The sequence below is a fragment of the Sinocyclocheilus grahami genome, unplaced genomic scaffold (genome assembly GCF_001515645.1).
Source record: "Sinocyclocheilus grahami isolate Dianchi unplaced genomic scaffold, SAMN03320097.WGS_v1.1 scaffold46.1, whole genome shotgun sequence".
Classification (NCBI taxonomy): domain Eukaryota; kingdom Metazoa; phylum Chordata; class Actinopteri; order Cypriniformes; family Cyprinidae; genus Sinocyclocheilus; species Sinocyclocheilus grahami.
This window is the reverse complement of record NW_015505225.1, coordinates 138,210-159,364: the sequence shown is the minus strand read 5'-3', so window position 1 is coordinate 159,364 and position 21,155 is coordinate 138,210. Positions and strand designations below refer to the sequence as shown.

At 34.7% G+C, this 21,155-nt stretch overlaps 1 protein-coding gene across 2 annotated transcripts in view; it reads right to left on the bottom strand.

Annotated features, from left to right (window-relative positions):
* Positions 1 to 4,310: 4,310 nt before the first annotated feature.
* LOC107582569 (endothelial cell-selective adhesion molecule-like) overlaps positions 4,311 to 21,155 on the bottom strand; it is a 44,359-nt gene continuing 27,514 nt past the window's right edge. Inside the window, exons 2-8 of one of the 2 annotated variants that reach the window (XM_016268462.1) lie at positions 16,805 to 16,950; positions 13,836 to 14,037; positions 13,597 to 13,752; positions 9,728 to 9,772; positions 6,965 to 7,087; positions 6,757 to 6,886; positions 4,311 to 4,933 (exon numbers count right to left, since the gene is read on the bottom strand). In XM_016268462.1, coding sequence (XP_016123948.1) covers positions 4,447 to 4,933; positions 6,757 to 6,886; positions 6,965 to 7,087; positions 9,728 to 9,772; positions 13,597 to 13,752; positions 13,836 to 14,037; positions 16,805 to 16,950 — 1,289 coding nt within the window. In that variant the 3' untranslated portion in view covers positions 4,311 to 4,446. The remainder of the gene's footprint in view (positions 4,934 to 6,756; positions 6,887 to 6,964; positions 7,088 to 9,727; positions 9,773 to 13,596; positions 13,753 to 13,835; positions 14,038 to 16,804; positions 16,951 to 21,155) is intronic. The other variant, XM_016268463.1, reaches the window with a different exon arrangement.

The window sequence follows — 21,155 nt, the reverse complement described above, 5'->3', positions numbered from 1 at the left end:
CTTTCCTTAGGAAGGTGTGCTAGACACTGATTAATGTAACATAAAAATGCTATACATATTTATATAGTTTGCTATTGTATTATGGAGTGACACTTTCATAAACTTTTCTATACCCCTCTGATTATATAATGGTAAATATTACAATATCATAGCACAACAACAGTGATCAGCAATAATGATAAGCCTAATACTCACAATAAAAATAATAAGGTCATATAGATCATAACACAGTCTCGGGGGATAAGAAGTGGATTATCCTTCACCTGAAATGTTTGTCTTTTCATCCTGAAATGCGAGGCAAATGTTGGATCACAATAATTAGGAACCACAGTTTCCACAAATCCCTTCATTTGATTGGGATGTTCTCTTTTATTCTGGAGGGCAAGGGCAGTGACTGCACCATCGAGCGTATTTTGCAGTATTTATACCGATTTCATCAGGCTCCGAAAATTCTTCTAAAAGAACACAAAGAATGGCCTTCTCAGCTGCCATAGTTGCAACTCTTGCGTCATCAGAATAGTGTGTTCGACGCACCAGTTTCCGTTTAAAAAACGTTTTGCACCGTTTTTGTTGGGGCTGAACGCAGCCCTGGTTCCCTCCGCTCTGCTGATGCGGTGCTGGATTGTTTTTCACCTGCCTTGTAGAAAAATTAATGAAAATGCTGAACATCACATCTAGTTCACACCTATGCTCTTTTACATGTTTTCTGGATGTGCTTCTCCTTTTTCCATGTGTCGTAGATATGACCGTTACTCCAATCAACAGCGCAATGAGAAAGATTCCCATGAACACTCCGCCAATCACAGCAGCATCTATCAATAGAACACCATGTCAAATGATTTCAGTATTCAGTGATTTTAGAGCTGTGTGTGTTGTACTCACAGGTCACTCTGAGGGTTACGCTGCACTCTGCTGCACTCTGCCTGAGTTAATTAGACACTTTACATGTGTAGGTTCCAGCGAAGGTATCAGACAGGTTGTGCAACTTCAGAGAACCTGTGTGATGATCTGAAGAACAATTGAGACTGGATTTTTTATTATTGTATTGTATTTTTAAAGGTAGATATTTAGCAGGGTGGCTGATGACTAATATACATGTACAATTTACTGACAGCAAATTAGATGTACTTTAATATTTATTTTTAGCCACAAAAGAATGAAAAAAAATTATTAATTACTATAAAACATTTTGATGCATTTGGTTATTACAAACATGCAGCGTTTCGCTAGTCCATGTTAACTGATGGACTGGAGTGGTGTGGAATACTTGTGGATTATTGTGATGTTTTTAATCAGCTGTTTGGACTCTCATTCTGACAGCACCCATTCACTGCAGAGGATCCACTGGTGAGCAAGTGATGTAATGCTACATTTCTCCAAATCTGCTCTCATGAACAAACAAACTCATCTAAATCTTGGATGACCTGAGGGTGAGTACATTTTTATTTTTTGGATTTATTAAAAATCATTAATGGTTTGTGTTTATATATAATCCTGTTTGGCTCTTTATAAAAGTTGAGTAAGCAAATCTGTGCCATCCGTGCACTATTTTCAGGTGCCAGATTGAGTGTTATAGCAGCAGCTGATTGTTTCCTACCTTCAACAAAACTGTTTGACGGCAGAGGGGCTGCGTTCTGCTCTCTGTGCCATGAATAGATTGGTGCTGGGTGACCCTGAGAGGAATGACATATCAGAATCACATCATTCCCCACGAAGGAGTATCCCTGCAGCCAACATTCTGGCACAGATGGAGGAGCTGATGATGGAGAGAACAATTTTAAAAGCTTGAAATAGTGTGAAATGTAAAAAAATAAATATGTAAAAGTTAATATATAAATATATCACAGGAGGTTATTCTATTTGGGGGTCTATTGTGTCACAGTTTCCACAAAAATATTAAGCAGCACAACTGTTTTCAACTGTTTCATTGATGATCATTAGAGTGATTTCTGAAGGATCATGTGACACTGAAGACTGGAGTAATGACTGCTGAAAATTCAGCTTTGTCATCACAGGAATAAATTACATTTTCAAATATAATAAAACAGAAAAGATTATTCATTTTAAATGGTAATTATATTTCACAGTATTACCCTTTCTACTGTAGTTTTGATCAAATAACTGCACCCTTGATGAGCAAGACTTCCAAAAGCATTAAAAAATCTTGCCAAAACCAAACTTTTGAGCAGTAGGGTGATATTTATTATATTAGTAAATCTATATTTACTCATATATTTATGAAACAGAATTTTCTATTAACTAATTATAAACCATTTCAAATTAATGTTTAATAAAAAGAGTGAAGGAATTACTCACCGAAGTACTGGAACAAAATGCTGGTTGTGAGGACAATGTGACCATATGCCATTATGCATCTAATATTTAGTTGTCCTTGCACTGAGATAAAGAACAGATCATAAATGGTCGGCTCTGACTAACAGAAAGCACAACGTCCAGAATGTGCTTGCAAAAAGTGGAGGCAGGTGTGAATAAACACTTCTTATTGTTCTTCACTAGAGCACCTTTTTCTTTCAAATTGTTTAAAATAAATGTAGTGGAGAAAGTCTTGCAAAAATATTCGGAGTTCGGAGCTCCAGAAGACAAAATAAGACTTTATTGAAAGAAACCACAAAGCCGAGATGCCTGCAGAACAAATGACCAACTCACACTTTTATATGGTTTTTAACCTCTAATCTTATTGTAGGAGTACTCTCCCCAAAACTCCCTAACTCTGTTCCCTCTGTTCTCTGTTCCTCATTATGTGGTTACATTGGTCTACCTTGTAAGAGTGGCAGACTGCCAAATAGCCTGCATCAATAACAAAGTGATTATTCAGTGTATTTTCTAATAATTTTTATCAGAAGACCATGTTTGAAAGACATGTGGCCTAGAAGAGTAACTTAATATCAATTCAAATGCCAACTTCAGCCAAAATCTATTTTTTCCCCCCGTGGGACTTAACATCTGGCTTTTGTAATGTTCAAACTATTTCTACAATTGTTTTATATAGGATAAATAAAATGTTTAATCAAAAACATCCATGAAAAAGTTGGCCATTCAATAGCCTTCTATGCCAACCAATATTATTCTGAATATTAATTTTATACTTACTTTAAAAACAATTTTGGTTCTCATGATACCAACAAGAAAAAACTGTATTTCTGTTATGGCCATAGTAGAAATCGGGGGCTCGTCCGGGATCTCAAACTGAGAACTCCTGTAGACGAAGTAAGCTGATAAAAAAGACAAATGTGGCAGCAAAAATAAAGTGTCTGGTTCTGATATTTAATATACTTGTTGTTAATAAAATTTGTTTAATGCGGGTCAATCAAATGCCACATTAAAGAGATGTGCTAGTTTAACTCTTTAAAAAAATGTTTTACAATGCATTTTTACAATTTTGCATTGGTTTAATAAGCAGAACATTATGGTAAGTAATCAAAACAAGCACCACCACTTAAACACTTGAACCTCACTGAGGCATTTTCCACTTTGAAACCATTTCTTACATCTCTGCTTCCATCATGTAGACAGTTAATGTATAATGCTTTCAATTCCATATAATGCTAATTTGAAAATAACAAAATAAGTGGAAAAGGCTTAACTACAGAGTAAACAATATATTCAACCAGAATATTCACAATAACATTCAGCATTAACACTATTATTAAAAAAAAACATTGCTTCCAATATTCAAGTCATTTTACCACAAGGCTAGTTTATCGTAAATTTTCATGAACACGCAAATGAATAAATGGACACTTCCATGTAACTTACATGATCACATGTTTTACAAATTAAGAGTCCTTCCTGCTCCAGTAAACGAGCATGGCAGACACTGGCATTTGTTTGTTTTATGCTCTACATCATAAGACAGCATTTTCACAGGCTCTCATTTTATTTTCTACTTTACAGTCTTCCCCTTTCTCTCTAAATTTCTTAACTCGTCTGAATGGTCAGAAAATATTACATTTGAAATAAAACCTGCTCTGCTTCAGAAATCTGTCAACCGCTTGACAGAAAAAGCGAAAACTCCTGAGAGAAACGGAGGCACAAGAGGCACAAGAACACTCAAGATTATTGTCATAAATTTAACTGAATGTCTAAATAACTGGACAAATCTGAATCCGTAAACACAACTGTTACAAAAAGTGGACATCTGCATCCCATCATAATGTATAACTCACTGACAAAATACTGTTCTCGGTCAGTGAAAAGTTGACAAAAAGAACTTAGAGTGTTTAGGCATCAAAACGCAGATTAAGCTCATTAAAAAACATGTAATACTTTAGAAAACAAATCAAAGGTGTATTTTTCGACATGTAACGATATTTTACTGTACTTTACTCTGTATAAAAAGTTAGCCAAATTTATCGTCACATTTGTCGATACCCTTCTCCACATACGTTTGGCTAGTCGTTAGCACATTATTAGTCTTGAGGGCCGTTACACCAGTGACCCGGTGTGGTTCTGGGTGGGCACCATGATGGGCACAGCCCCCATGCGGGACAGGGTGGCAGAGTTTATAGGCATGTTGAGTGGGCGTGGGGTCTGCGGCTGCAGCCCCTCAGTCCTCTGTGTGGAGAAGCTGTTGGAATTGAGGACTGCGGGAGTGTGATGGCGATCATGGTGATGATGGTGGCGGTGTGTGTGATTTGCTGTGCCGCTGGCGTTGTATCCGGGCAGGCCGTGTAGTGGGTTGGGCTCCCCTGGGCGGAGGCGGTATGTGGTTGTGCTTCCAGAGGTGGTGAGGATGGAGGTGGTGTCCAAGGCACCAGGGGGGTATGGGTAATGGTTGTTTTGGAGTGGATGCTGAGGCTCCTGTGCAGGAGGGCTGGTGGCTATTGAGGACAATGTGCCATTCTTTGATATGATGTCCGATCCTGTGCCGCTTTTAGCCCAGGAGACGCGTTTCGGTGCCTGTGCATCTTCCCTTAAAGCAATAGAAAGCACATACTGTAATACAGACATCTAATCTGTAGCATTATGGATGAAGTGCAAAAATCAAGTACAGATATTCAGTGTTGGGAAGGTTACTTTGGAAAGGTTACCCTACTTAAAATGTAATAAGTTGTGTAACTATTTCAATTACTTTACAGTATTACTTTACTGATTACATTTAATTACCTTTCTAAATTTCTAACGAATGTTTTCAACTGTTAATCATTTTCAGACATTTAAATCAGGCAGGTTAACCTTATCCTAGTAAAAAGTAATATATTTAAAATTGATTTATTTAATACTAAGTATAGTTCAAATCTGTTAACATATTTACTGTCATATCGCTCGAGACTTACTGATATAAAAATAATTCAACTTTATTTGAACTACTACTTGTGCACAATGCACATTTCTTAAAATTAAGCCTAAAATGTGTTTTAATGCCACTATTGATGTGGATTGTATGATCTTTGAATAATATCGGTCTTTAAATGCAAGATATATAAGTGTACCTGAAGCACAATAGTTCCACTGCAGTGCAATCAAATATACTTAAAGGTGCAATAGGTGATTGTCTTCAGAAACATTTTTTGTTATGCTGGTTGAAAGTCTCTTCACATCCCGATAGCAATCATTAAGTTAAGTGGTCTAAATGTATTTGTCTGTATTTATATGTTCTGTGGAAGGTGTAGGATCAAGAAATGTTTGTCCAATCAAAACACTCGGTCTGAGCTTTTTAATATGCTTTCCTACCTGCCTGTCAACATATGTATTTGCATACCTCTGTGCACCCAGTTTGCGCAGACAGGATACATCATCAGCGCGTTCACGCATGCTGTGCAGACAGAGCGAGAATGGCAGACAAACATCAACAACCCGATCTTCCTTCCTGGTATTGTAGTACTTTTAAAGATTTCTCACCGGTCGAGCGGGGGAAATCCATTGACGTTTACTTCACTTCAGAACATGGGCTGGAATTGGGAACCTGATGTAGCCTATTGTAGTAATGTTGTCTCTGGTCTGTGAGTGTAAATGCGTTCAGGGGGCGTGGCTTTGGACGGCGATTGCAGGGAGGGTGGGACGTTCGCTTTCAGTGCTATCAAGCTAAAGTTAGCATTTTCCAAGATCTCCTATTGCACCTTTAAGTATATCTTTAGTTGGACTGTAGCACTATTTATGCACAATTAAACTGCATTTAGTACAAAATGAGTTGTTCCAATTTAGCAGACATTAAGTAGGCCTATATCAGTTTAGTGTACTAAAAGTACAATTGCAGGATTTTTTTTATTAAGTACATACATATGTATTTGTAGTATACTTGGCATTAAATAAATGTATTTCAAATACTTTTTTAGTATATTTCTTTTCACTAGGGTACAGTATGACTCAACAATGAATACTGTCAGACTTTCAAAATCCTTCATCACTTGAATTAAAATTACAATAATTTAATTTTAAAACACAGCTACCACAAAATCTGAATTTAGCACCTCTTTTACTTTGAGATCTTTCTGAGGTTAAAGGGTTAGTTCACCCAAAAATGAAAATGAACTTACCCTTTAAGTACAGATTTAAAATCATAACAAGAAATAGTAAATATTAATACAAGAAGTATTCAGATGTAACCCTCTTCATAATCATTAACAGTTTCATAAGTAACTGTAATTTAATTACACATTTTTCTTAGTAACCGTTGCAGATTACAGTTACATTTATTTTGTAATCAAATTACACAATGCCATTACAAGTAAATAGTTACTTCCCAACACTGCAGATATCCTAATACAATATTAGAAATATAAGACACATGCTCACTTGATATCATTGGCCATCTCCTCTTCTGTGTCACGGTTTCTCCTCAGGATGAAGATCAGGAATAAAACTAGAGCCATCAGACCCACCACGGAGCCCACTGTGGCCCCGGCGACCACCCAGGCATTGTTAGCTGCGGCCACAAGAGGAACAGTGAGTGCTGAAATCTACAATATAGAATGTTGCATCAATCTTTTTGAAAGATACTTACGGGTGGAGACCTCTATATTGATGTGGCAGCTGTCAGTCCCAGCCGTGTTGCTGGCGTGGCAAACATACTTGCCGGACATACTTTTGGTGAGGTTGCTAAGTCGAAGGGTGCCCTGCCTCTCATCTGAAAATAGAACCAAACATTCATAACATCATATTTGAACATCAAATGCATTTTCAATAGAGTTCACCTCTTTGTATCTATCTTTCAGCTGTTGTGACCTATTGTAGCATGTGACTGCTTATTCTACTTTTATGGGTGTTTATTCAATTACAGGCAATTTTGGTCCGGAGGACTTTTAAAAATTAAAATGTCCTTAAAAATTCCTTTCCTATTCTCACCATTTCAGTTTGTTCACTAACATTATTAAACTGTATACACCACCATTAAATACAGTAATATTGTGAAATATTACTACAATTTATTATTTTATTACTATTTTAATATATTTAAAATGTAATTTATTCCTCTAATGGCAAAGTTGGATATTCAGCAGCAATTACTCCTGTCTTTACTGTAAATATCATAATTGATAACTGTTTTATTTCCTATTTCAGGTTATGTATGCTTTAATTTTTTAGGACTGACTGTTTTTTTCCCAAGGCATTGCTATAGATGCCAGTGTTTCCTGTCATAGCTATGCAAAGATTTGATTTCAAAAACCGTATCATAGCTATTAAATTATTCTTGTTATGATTTTAAATCTGTATTTAACCTCAAAGTAAAAAAAGAGGTGCTAAAGTCTGATTTTGTGGTGGCTGTGTGCTATACAGTTAAATTATTGCATTTTTTGACAATTTTATATTTTTGGATTTTGAAAGTGTGACAGTAATCAGTGTTGAGTATTACTGTAAAAGTAACCCTGCCTGGTTTTAGTGTCTGAAAATGATTAACAGTTGAAAAACATTCTTTAGAAATTTCGAAAAGTAATAAAAAAGTATTCAAATGTAATCAGTTACATTACTTTAATAAAGTAATTGAAATAGTTATACTACTCATTACATTTGAAATAGGGTAACTTGTAATCTGTAACCTATTACATTTCCAAAGTAACCTTCCCAACACTGCATGTACAGTATGGGAGAAAATAATAAAATAATAAAAATGTCCACCACAGTTTGATAATAAACGAGCACACTAACTTTATTAAAAAGGGGCAAATTAGTTTGGTTTGGGGGAAATGATGCGAGACAGCTATAATTTGTGGAAAATTAAAATTTCATTCATATTTTAAGATTAAAGGGTAAAACAATAAAAATCTCATGTGTATATAAAATGCATTTAAAAAATAGCAAAGATAGATGATGAAGGCATGATAAAAAGTTTCCAAAACTGTTTTTAAGTGACCTTCACATAAGAAAAAGCTAATAATAATCTTGTAGTCTAAGTAAAAAGAATAAAAAACATTTTGGCCATAAAAGTGCACACAGTTGAAGAAACACCCTTATATGAAATATGTTGACATAGGCAGTAAATAAGAGTGTAATCCTTTGAAATCCCTATTTATGAGAGCACTTTATCATGATGACTGACACATATATGAGACATATGTGTTAACGACTTGGCTACAGTTATGTTGACAATACTACGCCTATTTTCACTGCATGATGCTGGCAAGAAGGATGAGAAGTTAAAACCAACAAGACAGAGAACAAACATTACATTTCTGCCATTATTACAGTGTTGGCAGAGATTGCAGTCGACCATCTGCTGCTGTAGCTTCTGTCCACACACTGATTGGCCTGTAGTGATGAGCAGCCAAACTCAAATTCCTCAGTGACCCAGAGCCGAGGCCAGGCGACCAGGGACCCCAGTCTGGGCTTTCCAGATTTCACAGGCACTTTTATACTAATGAAGTGTCACTTGAAATGATTGGCTTCATAAAATCAACACTTCATTGGTCAGTTCATAAAAACCTTCAGTTTGTATTGCTTCTGCATTGAATAAACTACGAGACACAGGTCTGATTTAGCTCTCTAACAAGACACAGATACAGTACAGCACCACACGATTCATAATTTCAACAATGGGAGGGAACAAAAAAGATGAAAGGGGTAGGATGATGTTTGATATGCTTTTAGACTGATATGCTTGGGATATTGAATCACTCTAATCTCACTGACACACATTGATACAAATGGCTGATTGCTAAAAATGCTTATCAAGCTTTAAGCTTTTTTGTTGTTTTTGTCCTTTTTGCCATTTTTTGCCATGGGCTTACAGAGTTTTAAACATTTCTTACTCTATGTGTAAAACTGCTTTAAAAAATACAGAGTGTAACTTTAGAAAACAATTGCACAACCTTTCAAAAGTTTGGAGTCACTAAGATTAAAAAAATAAGTTTCATATGCTCACCAAAGCTGTTTATATTTGCTCAAAAATACAGTAAAAACACTAATATTGTGAAATATTATTACAACTTAAATATTTTTTTAAACCATGATGCAATTCTTGGACTCTTAGATGAATAGAAAACAGCATTTATTTGGAATAGAAACTTTATGTAACATTATAAATGTCTTTACTGTCACTTTTGCACAAATTATTGCATCTCTGCTGAATAAAAGTATTCATGTCTTTCAAAAAAAGTCTTACTGACCTCAAACTTTTAAGTGATAGTACAAGTAGCTTTATCTTTCTTGTACTGACATGTACAAGCAAACAAGGGTTGGGGAATAAACTAAGCAAGACTGTAAGAGTGAACCGCACATTTACTGAGTCTATCTAAAGAAGTTTTCTCTATCCTATGGTCTATTCCCTTACCCAGGTATCCCAGCACAAGCACAGGCTGGGGGCAGAACCTCCACTCTGTGAATGTGCAGATGAGAGTGACATAGAGAGGGCGAGAGGAAGACAGATGACCAGGAGAACATGATTGGTTTGTCTTTCCTGAGGGAAGAATTACTGAGCACCTCGCCTCCCTCAGGACTCTCATGTCAGGAGAGAAACTGGGAGACCCACGTGCCTGGGATCAAGGAGGAAATTTGCTGCATGGTTGATAAGTATAAGCCAGCTTTTGTGAACAGCTGGCACAGCCGTGTATTTCGACTAAACAGATTTCGAACATGTCAACAGAAACCATGAACCATGAAACCAAATCATGATACATTTGGGAAAAATTGTATTGGATACTAATGCACATTTTCTATTTCTGTAACTGTAATATGTCATGCTTTCTTTATCGTTTGATATGGACTTTAGAGAACATGCCAGTAGACATGTAAGATGTTCCTGGCACTCAGTCAAGGTCAAACCTGTCGTGTTTAGAGGCAGATGGGAATGTGTCTCTCTGGCTGATCTGAGGGTAACGGAGCTATTTCCACCTCTCCTCAGGCCAAGGAGGGAGACACGCTAAATTAGTGATAAATGATGCCTGTAGTCCTCCTCTCTACACAGCATCTAACCAATTTCATCATGATAATAAACAGATCGAGAACAGAGAAACGCCTCTTAAAATGATACAACAATAACAAAGATAAAAACCTATTTAACAGTTATACACTACCATTCAAAAGTTGGGGATCTGTACGATTTAAAAAAACAAAACAAAAAACTTGTTTATTTGAGTAAAAATCATAATATTGGGAAATATTATTGCCATTTAAAATGACTGTATTTTTTTATATATTTTAAAATGTAATTTATTCCTGCAAAGCAAAGCTGAATTTTCAGTATCATTACATCCTTCAAAAATCATGCAAATATGCTCAAGAAAAATTTGGTTATTTGCTGTTGAAAACAGCTGTGCTGCTTAATATTTGTGTTTAAACTGTGATACATTTTTCTTGCTATATAAAAGCATTCATTTATTAAAATATTATACTGTTAATGTATTTTAGTAAGATTTATCAATAGAGCTATTTTGTTTTAAGTCTTAAAACACACAGCATTTTTGGGTCAATAGGTTCCCTAGGAATTTTGAATGGGTTTTTAAAATAGCATTTTCTGAGTAAAATAAGCATTGTGGTTGACATTATTTCAAGAGACTACAGCATAAATTACAGTCAAACAACATGAATTTTAAAACTGGTTTAAAGTTGTTATCAAGTAGCAACATCAAGTCTAAATCCGATTTTTCCAGCACACAAATTCCCAAAATCTCAAAGGAAATTCCTGGGGGAAGGCATGGTAAATTAGCCTTTCAGGTTGGTCTACAAATGGACATCATAACAGAACAACTCTATAATCATATTCTAATTCCTTTTGTGCTACAGGTAAAAGCAATTAAAAAAGAAAGAAAATCTCTGCCTGGATGTATATAGTTTTTTTTTCTTTGTAAAAAGGAAAACAGGTTATACTGTTTACAATTTAATGAAGGTTGAGTATAATTTATAGTTAAAACATACCAGGTAAGTGTACAAAAATGTATAAGATATTCCATGGTTGCATTGAGTATTGTATGTAACTTGAAATATGCTACATGATTGTACTCAAATGATTGTTCACAACAAACAAAAAAATAAAATAGAAAAAAAAAATAAAGAAAGAAAAAAGAAGCACTAATACTGTACATGTATGTAGACCATTTAAAATGACTGTATTTTTTTATATATTTTAAAATGTAATTTATTCCTGCAAAGCAAAGCTGAATTTTCAGTATCATTACATCCTTCAAAAATCATGCAAATATGCTCAAGAAAAATTTGGTTATTTGCTGTTGAAAACAGCTGTGCTGCATAATATTTGTGTTTAAACTGTGATACATTTTTCTTGCTATATAAAAGCATTCATTTATTAAAATATTATACTGTCAATGTATTTTAGTAAGATTTATCAATAGAGCTATTTTGTTTTAAGTCTTAAAACACACAGCATTTTTGGGTCAATAGGTTCCCTAGGAATTTTGAATGGGTTTTTAAAATAGCATTTTCTAAGTAAAATAAGCATTGTGGTTGACATTATTTCAAGAGACTACAGCATAAATTACAGTCAAACAACATGAATTTTAAAACTGGATTAAAGTTGTTATCAAGTAGCAACATCAAGTCTAAATCCGATTTTTCCAGCACACAAATTCCCAAAATCTCAAAGGAAATTCCTGGGGGAAGGCATGGTAAATTAGCCTTCCAGGTTGGTCTACAAATGGACATCATAACAGAACAACTCTATAATCATATTCTAATTCCTTTTCTATCTAGTTATTTTGTGCTACAGGTAAAAGCAATTAAAAAAGAAAGAAAATCTCTGCCTGGATGTATATAGTTTTTTTTTCTTTGTAAAAAGGAAAACAGGTTATACTGTTTACAATTTAATGAAGGTTGAGTATAATTTATAGTTAAAACATACCAGGTAAGTGTACAAAAATGTATAAGATATTCCATGGTTGCATTGAGTATTGTATGTAACTTGAAATATGCTACATGATTGTACTCAAATGATTGTTCACAACAAACAAAAAAATAAAATAGAAAAAAAAAATAAAGAAAGAAAAAAGAAGCACTAATACTGTACATGTATGTAGAGAAGGAAGAACCTGATTGTTGATAAATCTGTTAATGCTGCATATAGCAAATAATACTTGATGATGACAGGATGACCTTGAGTTAACAATTAGAATTCTTTAGTCTATTCTAGTGCTGTCAAATGATTAATCACGATTAATCGCATCCAAAATAAAAGTTTTTGTTTACGAAATATATGTATGTGTGCTGTGTATATTTATTATGTATATATAAATACACACACATCCATGTATATACTTCAGAAAAATAGGTTATGTTTATATATTTATTTATAATATAAATTATATGAATATAAATATAGACATGTAAATACATGTAAATATTTTCAAAATCTATACTGTATGTGTGTGTAATTATATATACATAATAAATATACACAGAACACACACATATATTATGCAAATAAAAACTTTTATTTTGGATGCGATTAATCGTTTGACAGCACTAGTCTATTCATTTAACAGCCAATGTTCAATTGCATTATTGACACACAATTATGCTATTTGAGCACTTCTTATAGTCTGAATGTCTTTTGTCAGTTTATCTCTTTAAGTTTTTTTGTTTGTTTGTTTGTTTTAAGAAATTAATACTTTCATTCAGAATCTAAAGTGACAATAAAGACATTTGTAATATTACAAAAATATTTCTGTTTCAAATAAATGCTGTTCTGTTGAACTTTGCGGTCATCAAAGGTTTCCACAAATATATTGAGCAGCACAAAATATTCAGCATTGATAATAATAAGATATGTTTCTTGAGCATCAAATCAGCATATTAAAATTGTATTTCTGAAGGATCATGTGACACTGAAGACTGGCGTAATGATGCTGAAGAATCAGCTTTGCCATCACAGGAATAAATGGCATTTTAAAATATATTTATTTTAAATTGCAATAATATATCACAAAAACTATATCTACAGTAAAATAAAAAAGATCTCAGATCTCTAACTTTTGAATGGTAATGTACCATTTAAATGAACCCCATTTTAACCAGTCAGAATATATCAATCCATCCAGCAAATTAAACAAAATTGTACCTTTTGGTATCATTAGTGTATGAAAGATAAAATAAAAAATGTAATTAATGCATCCACAAAAGCTCCTGAATTTTTCTCAGTCAAAGAAAGAGAATCAAACAATTGCAAACATACAGATGTGGGAGACTCACTTTGCATGGGAGAGAAGAAGACCTCAGAAAGAGGAGCTGCTTTGGTCCATTTGTACTGAGGAACAGGTTTGCCATAGCTGGATTTACAGCTCAGTGTTACATTGCCACTCAGTACAGGATTTCCTGTCATAGAGCACACAGGTGTGGATGGAGGAACTACAACGAACAGAAAAAGAAGCCATGAGACAAACAGTTAAATACCCCAAATATGTGAATATAGCCACATTTTGCCAATGTACCTTTAACATTGAGGTGTAGCTCTCCAGACAGGCCTGGAGCTCCAGGAATGATGACGTGGCAGTGATAGCGCCCGGAGTCAGACTCCTGCGTGTTATTGATGTAGATGGACAGATTGGCTGAGGGCATCGTCATTGCAAAACCCACCCGCCTCCGAAAGTCAGTGCTACCGATGCCAATCTGTCCTGAGAAGTAGGAGATGACCTGCAGTCAAAAACACATAGAGAGACCTTAACACACAACTGGACATGTGCAGTACCCAGTACGATAATAATGGAGGTAAACTGTCATAAGATAATCCTCTGAAGAAAATGCAAATGGTCAAGTTCATATATTAGGCTGATTTCCATTTATTTATGATAAGCAAGCAAAGGGAAACTAGTGGAACTACAGATTATGATAAGCAGCACAAATATCATTCATTCACATGCATACGTTTGCATGTGATAGCTTGCTTGCGCATACGGTATAACCTGACACATTATCATGCCTCAGGCTTTATTAGCGGACATTGACATCTCAATCTAAAACCCTCAGCGATAACGGTTTGAGGTAATCCACTTCTCGCCCATCTATCAAATTCATCACGTGTATTTTCATTTGACCTTTCAAGTGTTCCATACACTGTAAGAAACTGACTGTGAAATTCACAGTAATTAACTGGCAGCAAGTGACAAGTAACTTACTGTAGAAAAGAACTACAGTAATTAACTGGCAGCTAGTGACAAGTAACTTACTGTAGAAAAGAACTACAGTAATTAACTGGCAGCTAGTGACAAGTAACTTACTGTAGAAAAGAACTACAGTAATTAACTGGCAGCTAGTGACAAGTAACTTACTGTAGAAAAGAACTACAGTAATTAACTGGCAGCTAGTGACAAGTAACTTACTGTAGAAGAAATAACCATATTTTTGCTGTTTTCATTTACAGTAGCAACCATGTAACTGTAAAGTAAAACTCACTAATTTGCAAGTGCAACCTTTTTTTTTTGTTGCCTTTTTGTGCTTATTACACAGGACAGTGTAGCGATTTGTGGGGAATGTAATCAGCAAATGACCTTAAGCCAGGAATCGAACACAGGTTGCCAGAGACACAGTTGCACTATATGTCAGTGCGCTAACCACTAGACTATCGGTACCGACAGGTTCCATTGCTGTTTAGTTGGACCTTAAGCCAGGAATCGAACACAGGTTGCCAGAGACACAGTTGCACTATGTCAGTGCACTAACCACTAGACTATCGGTACCGACAGGTTCCATTGCTGTTTAGTTATATTGGTTCTGCCCAAGTAAAAAAAAAATGTATAAAAAAGAATAGGAAATAAATAATGCATGTTGCACGATTTAAATATAAATATTCATTTATCAACAGTCACATTTAACAGCTCATCATTATAACAAGCTTCATTTATCATTCTTCACTTATTGCTAGATATGCTAGATATTGCTAGACCTTCTGGTCATTTTTGTTTATTTTTTTTTTTATTAAAGAATACATTTGCTTCCTGTATTATCTATTCAAACCTAAAACGTAACTGAATTACAGTGAGGTCAAATGAAATGCAGTCATTGGCTGGAAACCCAGCTGCCAGTGTAGGCTACTATGTTTTCCTTCTCTATCCCAGTGGCTGGGTTTCAGAAAACCCTAGTGTATGGCAGTACGGTGAAATCGCATTCTGGGGGGTGAATTTATGATTATGATACTGAAGTTAAAATAATATGATAATAATTAAAAGTTTGTATGAAGCAGTATAATGGGCTGTTTTTGTACAGGTAAAATAACTGGAAGCGAAAGACACCAGAAGCCAAACACATTCAAGTTACAAATAGTCACGCCCACTCTCTTGTGAAAACTAAGCTGGATGTAAATAATATCCATTATTTTTTTACAGCACATTGTTGGTTACTGTAATTTTCTACAGTACATAATTAGTTATTGTGTTTTCTACAATACATTGGTAATTACTGTGATTTTCTGCAAGACATTGCTGGTTACTGTGACACTCACAGTACTTCTTAGATTACTGCAATTTTGACTGAAACTACGGTATTCTACTGTGAACTAGCATACAGTAATTTCCTGTGCACAAATCACAGTAAATTCCTGTAGATTACACATGAATTTTTTACAGTGTACTCTTCCTGTGACATTAATGTGAAAGCCATCTGTTGAGTGAGCTGGGTCTGACATGTCAGGTTCACGTATTTTATTAGTCTGCTGATGGAGGACAACAGATTGTTCTATCATGTAATCCATCCCTCTTTTTTTCAAAACGACAGCAAAGGAGGACAGGAAATGGATAGCTTATATATAATGTAGACTTCTAAAATCAATATCAAGATTATGGGTTAAATATATAACATATACACATTTCCTTAATTATTATTAGTAAATTAATTATATATAACATAGACTTGGATGTATATACAGTATAACATGGACTTGCTGTATTTTAAAATTTAACATCAAGATGCAAATATAAACAATTAATTATGAATAAATTGCATATTACATTGAAACTATATATAACATGGACTTATTCAAATTAAAATTCAACATCAAAATTCTATATAAATGTTATGAATTATTATAAATAAATTATCCATATATAACATGGATAAGTCTTATTTTAAAATTCAGCTTCAAGATTTTGGTATAAATGTATATACATTTAATTGAGTTTTATTAATCAGTAATTATATATAACAAGACTTAAGACCTATATATAACATATATATAACAAATGTTAAAATTGAATATCAAGATTTTGAGTTAAATATATTTATTTATTTATTTACTTACTGTTAATAAATTAATTATATATAACATGGACATATTTTAAAATTAAACATTAAGCTTTTGAGATATATATATATATATATATTATATTACATTATAATACTATATCATTTTTTGTACAAATATTCTATGTGTTAAGAATTTTATAATGCTGTTTCCAAACATACTCACTTGTTTGGAGTGATTGGCCATGAAGGTCCAGATGGCCGCGTTCTTCTCGATGGAGGTAGTGGGGGTGTACCAGGCCTCCAGAACAACCATTTGTCCCATGATTACCTCCATGTCTTTCCGTGGCATCTCGACCCGCTGAGAATCACCTGTGACAGCAGAGAAACAGCCAGTGTTGAGACACTTATCCTGGACTTCAGAGGGCAGGTTCAGCGGCAGCGCTTGACTTTTAGGTGATATCATTCAATTGTAACATAATCCTACAAAGGCAAAATTCCTAATCCAGCCAAACACACAAACAAAAAAAAACCTTTAAAACCCCTGTGGATCCCATAAATCATGTACTGAAAAATTAATAAGGTGATATAAAGTGTCTTTTTCAGCAGTCCACTGCACACAATTTTTTGTATGCATACAATGCATGTATACGAAAATGCATCTTACAGTAGGAAAAAAACAATAAATAAATCCAAACATGTAGATGTTGTATGCTTTCATTTGATGAATTTAGTACAGAGTACTTCTCAAAAACGAGTTGATGTAATTAATGAGCTCCTCAATAAGCAACAAGAGGTCACAATGAACTGCCAAGATAGTTTGAGCAAAGAGCAAGAAAACGTAATATAAAAGTGTAAAACAAAGTTAAACGTCGCATGCAAAGCTTCCACTGAAGGAAACATGCTAAATGATACCCTGAGGAGACTAATTTAAGTACACCCACTGTCAGAGGTCACTCACAAGGCAGGAAGTCTCCTGAGCTGCTCAGCTGCAGGTGGATCGATTGATCCCAGCATCCCCAACTCTCCTGGTCAGCCAGTTTGGTGGTGGATCCCTCACTCACAGACAGACGTGGTGCTGGAGCTCTGCTGAGCTGAGTTGCTGCGCTGCACTGCTGCTGTATTCTTTTTACTTTCAGCTTTAAACTGAATCTCTCTGTGACGTAAAGAGGCGTCTTGCTTTAGGCTGAGCTCTGCCCTCAAGCTGGGTTGTTATTGCTCATGAGACTGCACCCATCTTTTCATTTTTTAATTTCTGTTGTGGATCTGGACTAGTAATCCTCCAACAATCCGCAGCTCAATCTCGCCACACATTCTACGGGCTCACGTGAAGCGAGTCAAGCTCAGCTGGACTTAAAGATGATGTAACCTTTGACAAGCGCTTTCACTGCTGGACTGCCTTCATTCATATTCTCACAGAAAGATAAACCTCCCAGATTACAGGATCCGATGGGAAACTGATCTAAAACAACCATATTCCTTATCATTTATCCTCATTAAGCTCACAGGGGGAGCTATACATTAGTACAAGATCTATTTACCAAAATATTCTGATTCTTATTCTTATTACTATAAATACTAATACCATTAGTAATCAACTGAAATAAGCTAATTTTATCACTACATTACAATATTTGTTTTATTATAATGTTAAATGTATAATTAAATTGTATTATATCTAGTTATTATAAATAATAATAATAAATAATAATATAGTAATAATCTAAAAAAGTATAATATATACAAATAATCTATATTACATCTATATTAAAATTTTATTTTATAGAATTATAATTTTATATCATTACATTAATAAATTATAATGATTATAATAAACAATAATAATTTTAATATTATTCATTTGTATAATATTTTAAGAATGAACTTTTGTTCAGCGATAATGCATTAAATTGATCAAAAGTGACAATAAAGAAATGTATAATGTTACAAAAGATTTCTATTTCAAGTAAAATTTGAACTTTATATTCATCAAAGAATCCCGAAAAAGTGTTTTGTGGTTTCTACAAAAATATTAGGCAGCAAAACTTTCTTGATAATAATAAGAAATGTTTCAATGGCACTGAAGACTGGAGTAATGTCTGCTAAAAAAGTCAGCTTTGCATCACAGAAATAAATTACATTTAAAATATATTAAAAGGCAAAACAGTGATTTTGATTTTAAAAATGCGGTCTCGGTAAGCATAAGAGACTTCTTTCAAAAACATTTAAAAATATTACCAACCACAAAATTTGTACAATATATCAAACATAAATATGTAATGAAAGATGAGAAAAAAAAAGTGTATTTAAAATTCACTTCACGGACTGTCTAATTCAATCATAATATTATCAGAAAACAGTATTGTACTTGTTTCTCTCTGACAGATTAGTTTTGCACTTTGTCAACCTTTAATCTTTTTAGTGGTGAAAGCTCAATCTTCAACTTCGTCCCAGCCTGGGACTTTGGAGCGAGCGTAAGTAGGACATGCATCGCCTGGGCTCATGAAAGAGGCGTGCCGATGTGTGGCAGCTCTCTGATGTGCAACTGCACAACTCTGCAACTGTCTCTGTGAGCCCAGGTTTATCCCTTACATTTCTGAGCCATAGTAGTTTATTAAATCAAGGAAACTCTTCCCTAATCCCATCCTGGCTTCATCTGTGCTGCTCTAGACAGAATAAGCATAAGAGACTTCTTTCAAAAACATTTAAAAATATTACCAACCACAAAATTTGTACAATATATCAAACATAAATATGTAATTAAAGATGAGAAAAAAAAGTGTATTTAAAATTCACTTCACGGACTGTCTAATTCAATCATAATATTATCAGAAAACAGTATTGTACTTGTTTCTCTCTGACAGATTTGTTTTGCACTTTGTCAACCTTTAATCTTTTTAGCGGTGAAAGCTCAATCTTCCCCTTCGTCCCAGCCTGGGACTTTGGAGCGAGCGTAAGTAGGACATGCGTCGCCTGGGCTCATGAAAGAGGCGTGCCGATGTGTGGCAGCTCTCTGATGTGCAACTGCACAACTCTGCAACTGTCTCTGTGAGCCCAGGTTTATCCCTTACATTTCTGAGCCATAGTAGTTTATTAAATCAAGGAAACTCTTCCCTAATCCCATCCTGGCTTCATCTGTGCTGCTCTAGACAGACACACGCAGCACCAAGGTGGAAAGCCTGATATGGACACCTTGATTCGAGGATTAGCACATGAACATTTACACACAAGAGCAGACCTGATGAACTCATTTAGAAGTTCAGATCTTCATCCTGATGCACAGCTATGCAAAGTTTGTACTGTGCTTTTATCAAATGTCCTTCCTGAAATTAAAAAAAAAGCCTTGAACCAAGTGTTGATATGAGGCTACTCTCATTAAACAGAGACCCATTGTCTTCAAATATAATTCCCTTCTTTTGCTTGTCTTCGGCTCACAAGGTTTGTCTGATAAAGCTTTAGCATGAGCGATCTGAGCCAGCCTTAAAACACGTCAAGTTCATGTTTCCAACAGTGTAACATTTAGTGCACAGTGGACATTCAGAAGGTGAAGACTGGAGAAGCTGCACAAAAGCAATGAGTGAGGGACATCTTTTGGAGATGTGAGGAAAGGTTTACCCCCTAAAATTCAAAACCAAATGGAAATGGAGATCACAAATTATAGTACAGACTACTGCAGTTACAATAGGCCTCCTAGTGAGGGCAGCACAGTACTGCAGGATGAGAACAAAAGAGTAAAGGTGATAGATGAGTTTAGAAGAACAGATTTAACAGGATATATATCAATGCCACTCAGTCTAATGTGCATTCAAGGGAATCAGAAATCCACATCAGATCTCAATCTATAAAGCAGATTTTAAGACTTAAGAGTTTAAAAAAAATAAAGGTTGCAAAAGGGAGTTTTCATAATGATGCCATAGAATAACTATTTTGGGTTAGCCTTAAAATACGTCAAGTTCATGTTTCCAACAGTGTAACATTTAGTGCACAGTGGACATTCAGAAGGTGAAGTCTGGAGAAGCTGCACAAAAGCAATGAGTGAGGGACATCTTTTGGAGATGTGAGGAAAGGTTTACCCCCTAAAATTCAAAACCAAATGGAAATGGAGATCACAAATTATAGTACAGACTACTGCAGTTACAATAGGCCTCCTAGTGAGGGCAGCACAGTACTGCAGGATGAGAACAAAAGAGTAAAGGTGATAGATGAGTTTAGAAGAACAGATTTAACAGGATATATATCAATGCCACTCAGTCTAATGTGCATTCAAGGGAATCAGAAATCCACATCAGATCTCAATCTATAAAGCAGATTTTAAGACTTAAGAGTTTAAAAAAAATAAAGGTTGCAAAAGGGAGTTTTCATAATGATGCCATAGAAGAACTATTTGGGGTTCACCAAAGAAACTTTCAGTGAACAGCTCTTAAAAGAACAATTTTTTCTTAGTGTGAAGAACATTTTAATAATCTAAATAATCTTTTTCCACAATAAAGAACCTTTAGTACAATGAAAAGGTTCCATGAACGTTAAAGATACTTCATGGAATCATCAATGCCAATAAATAACCTTTATGTAGTGCA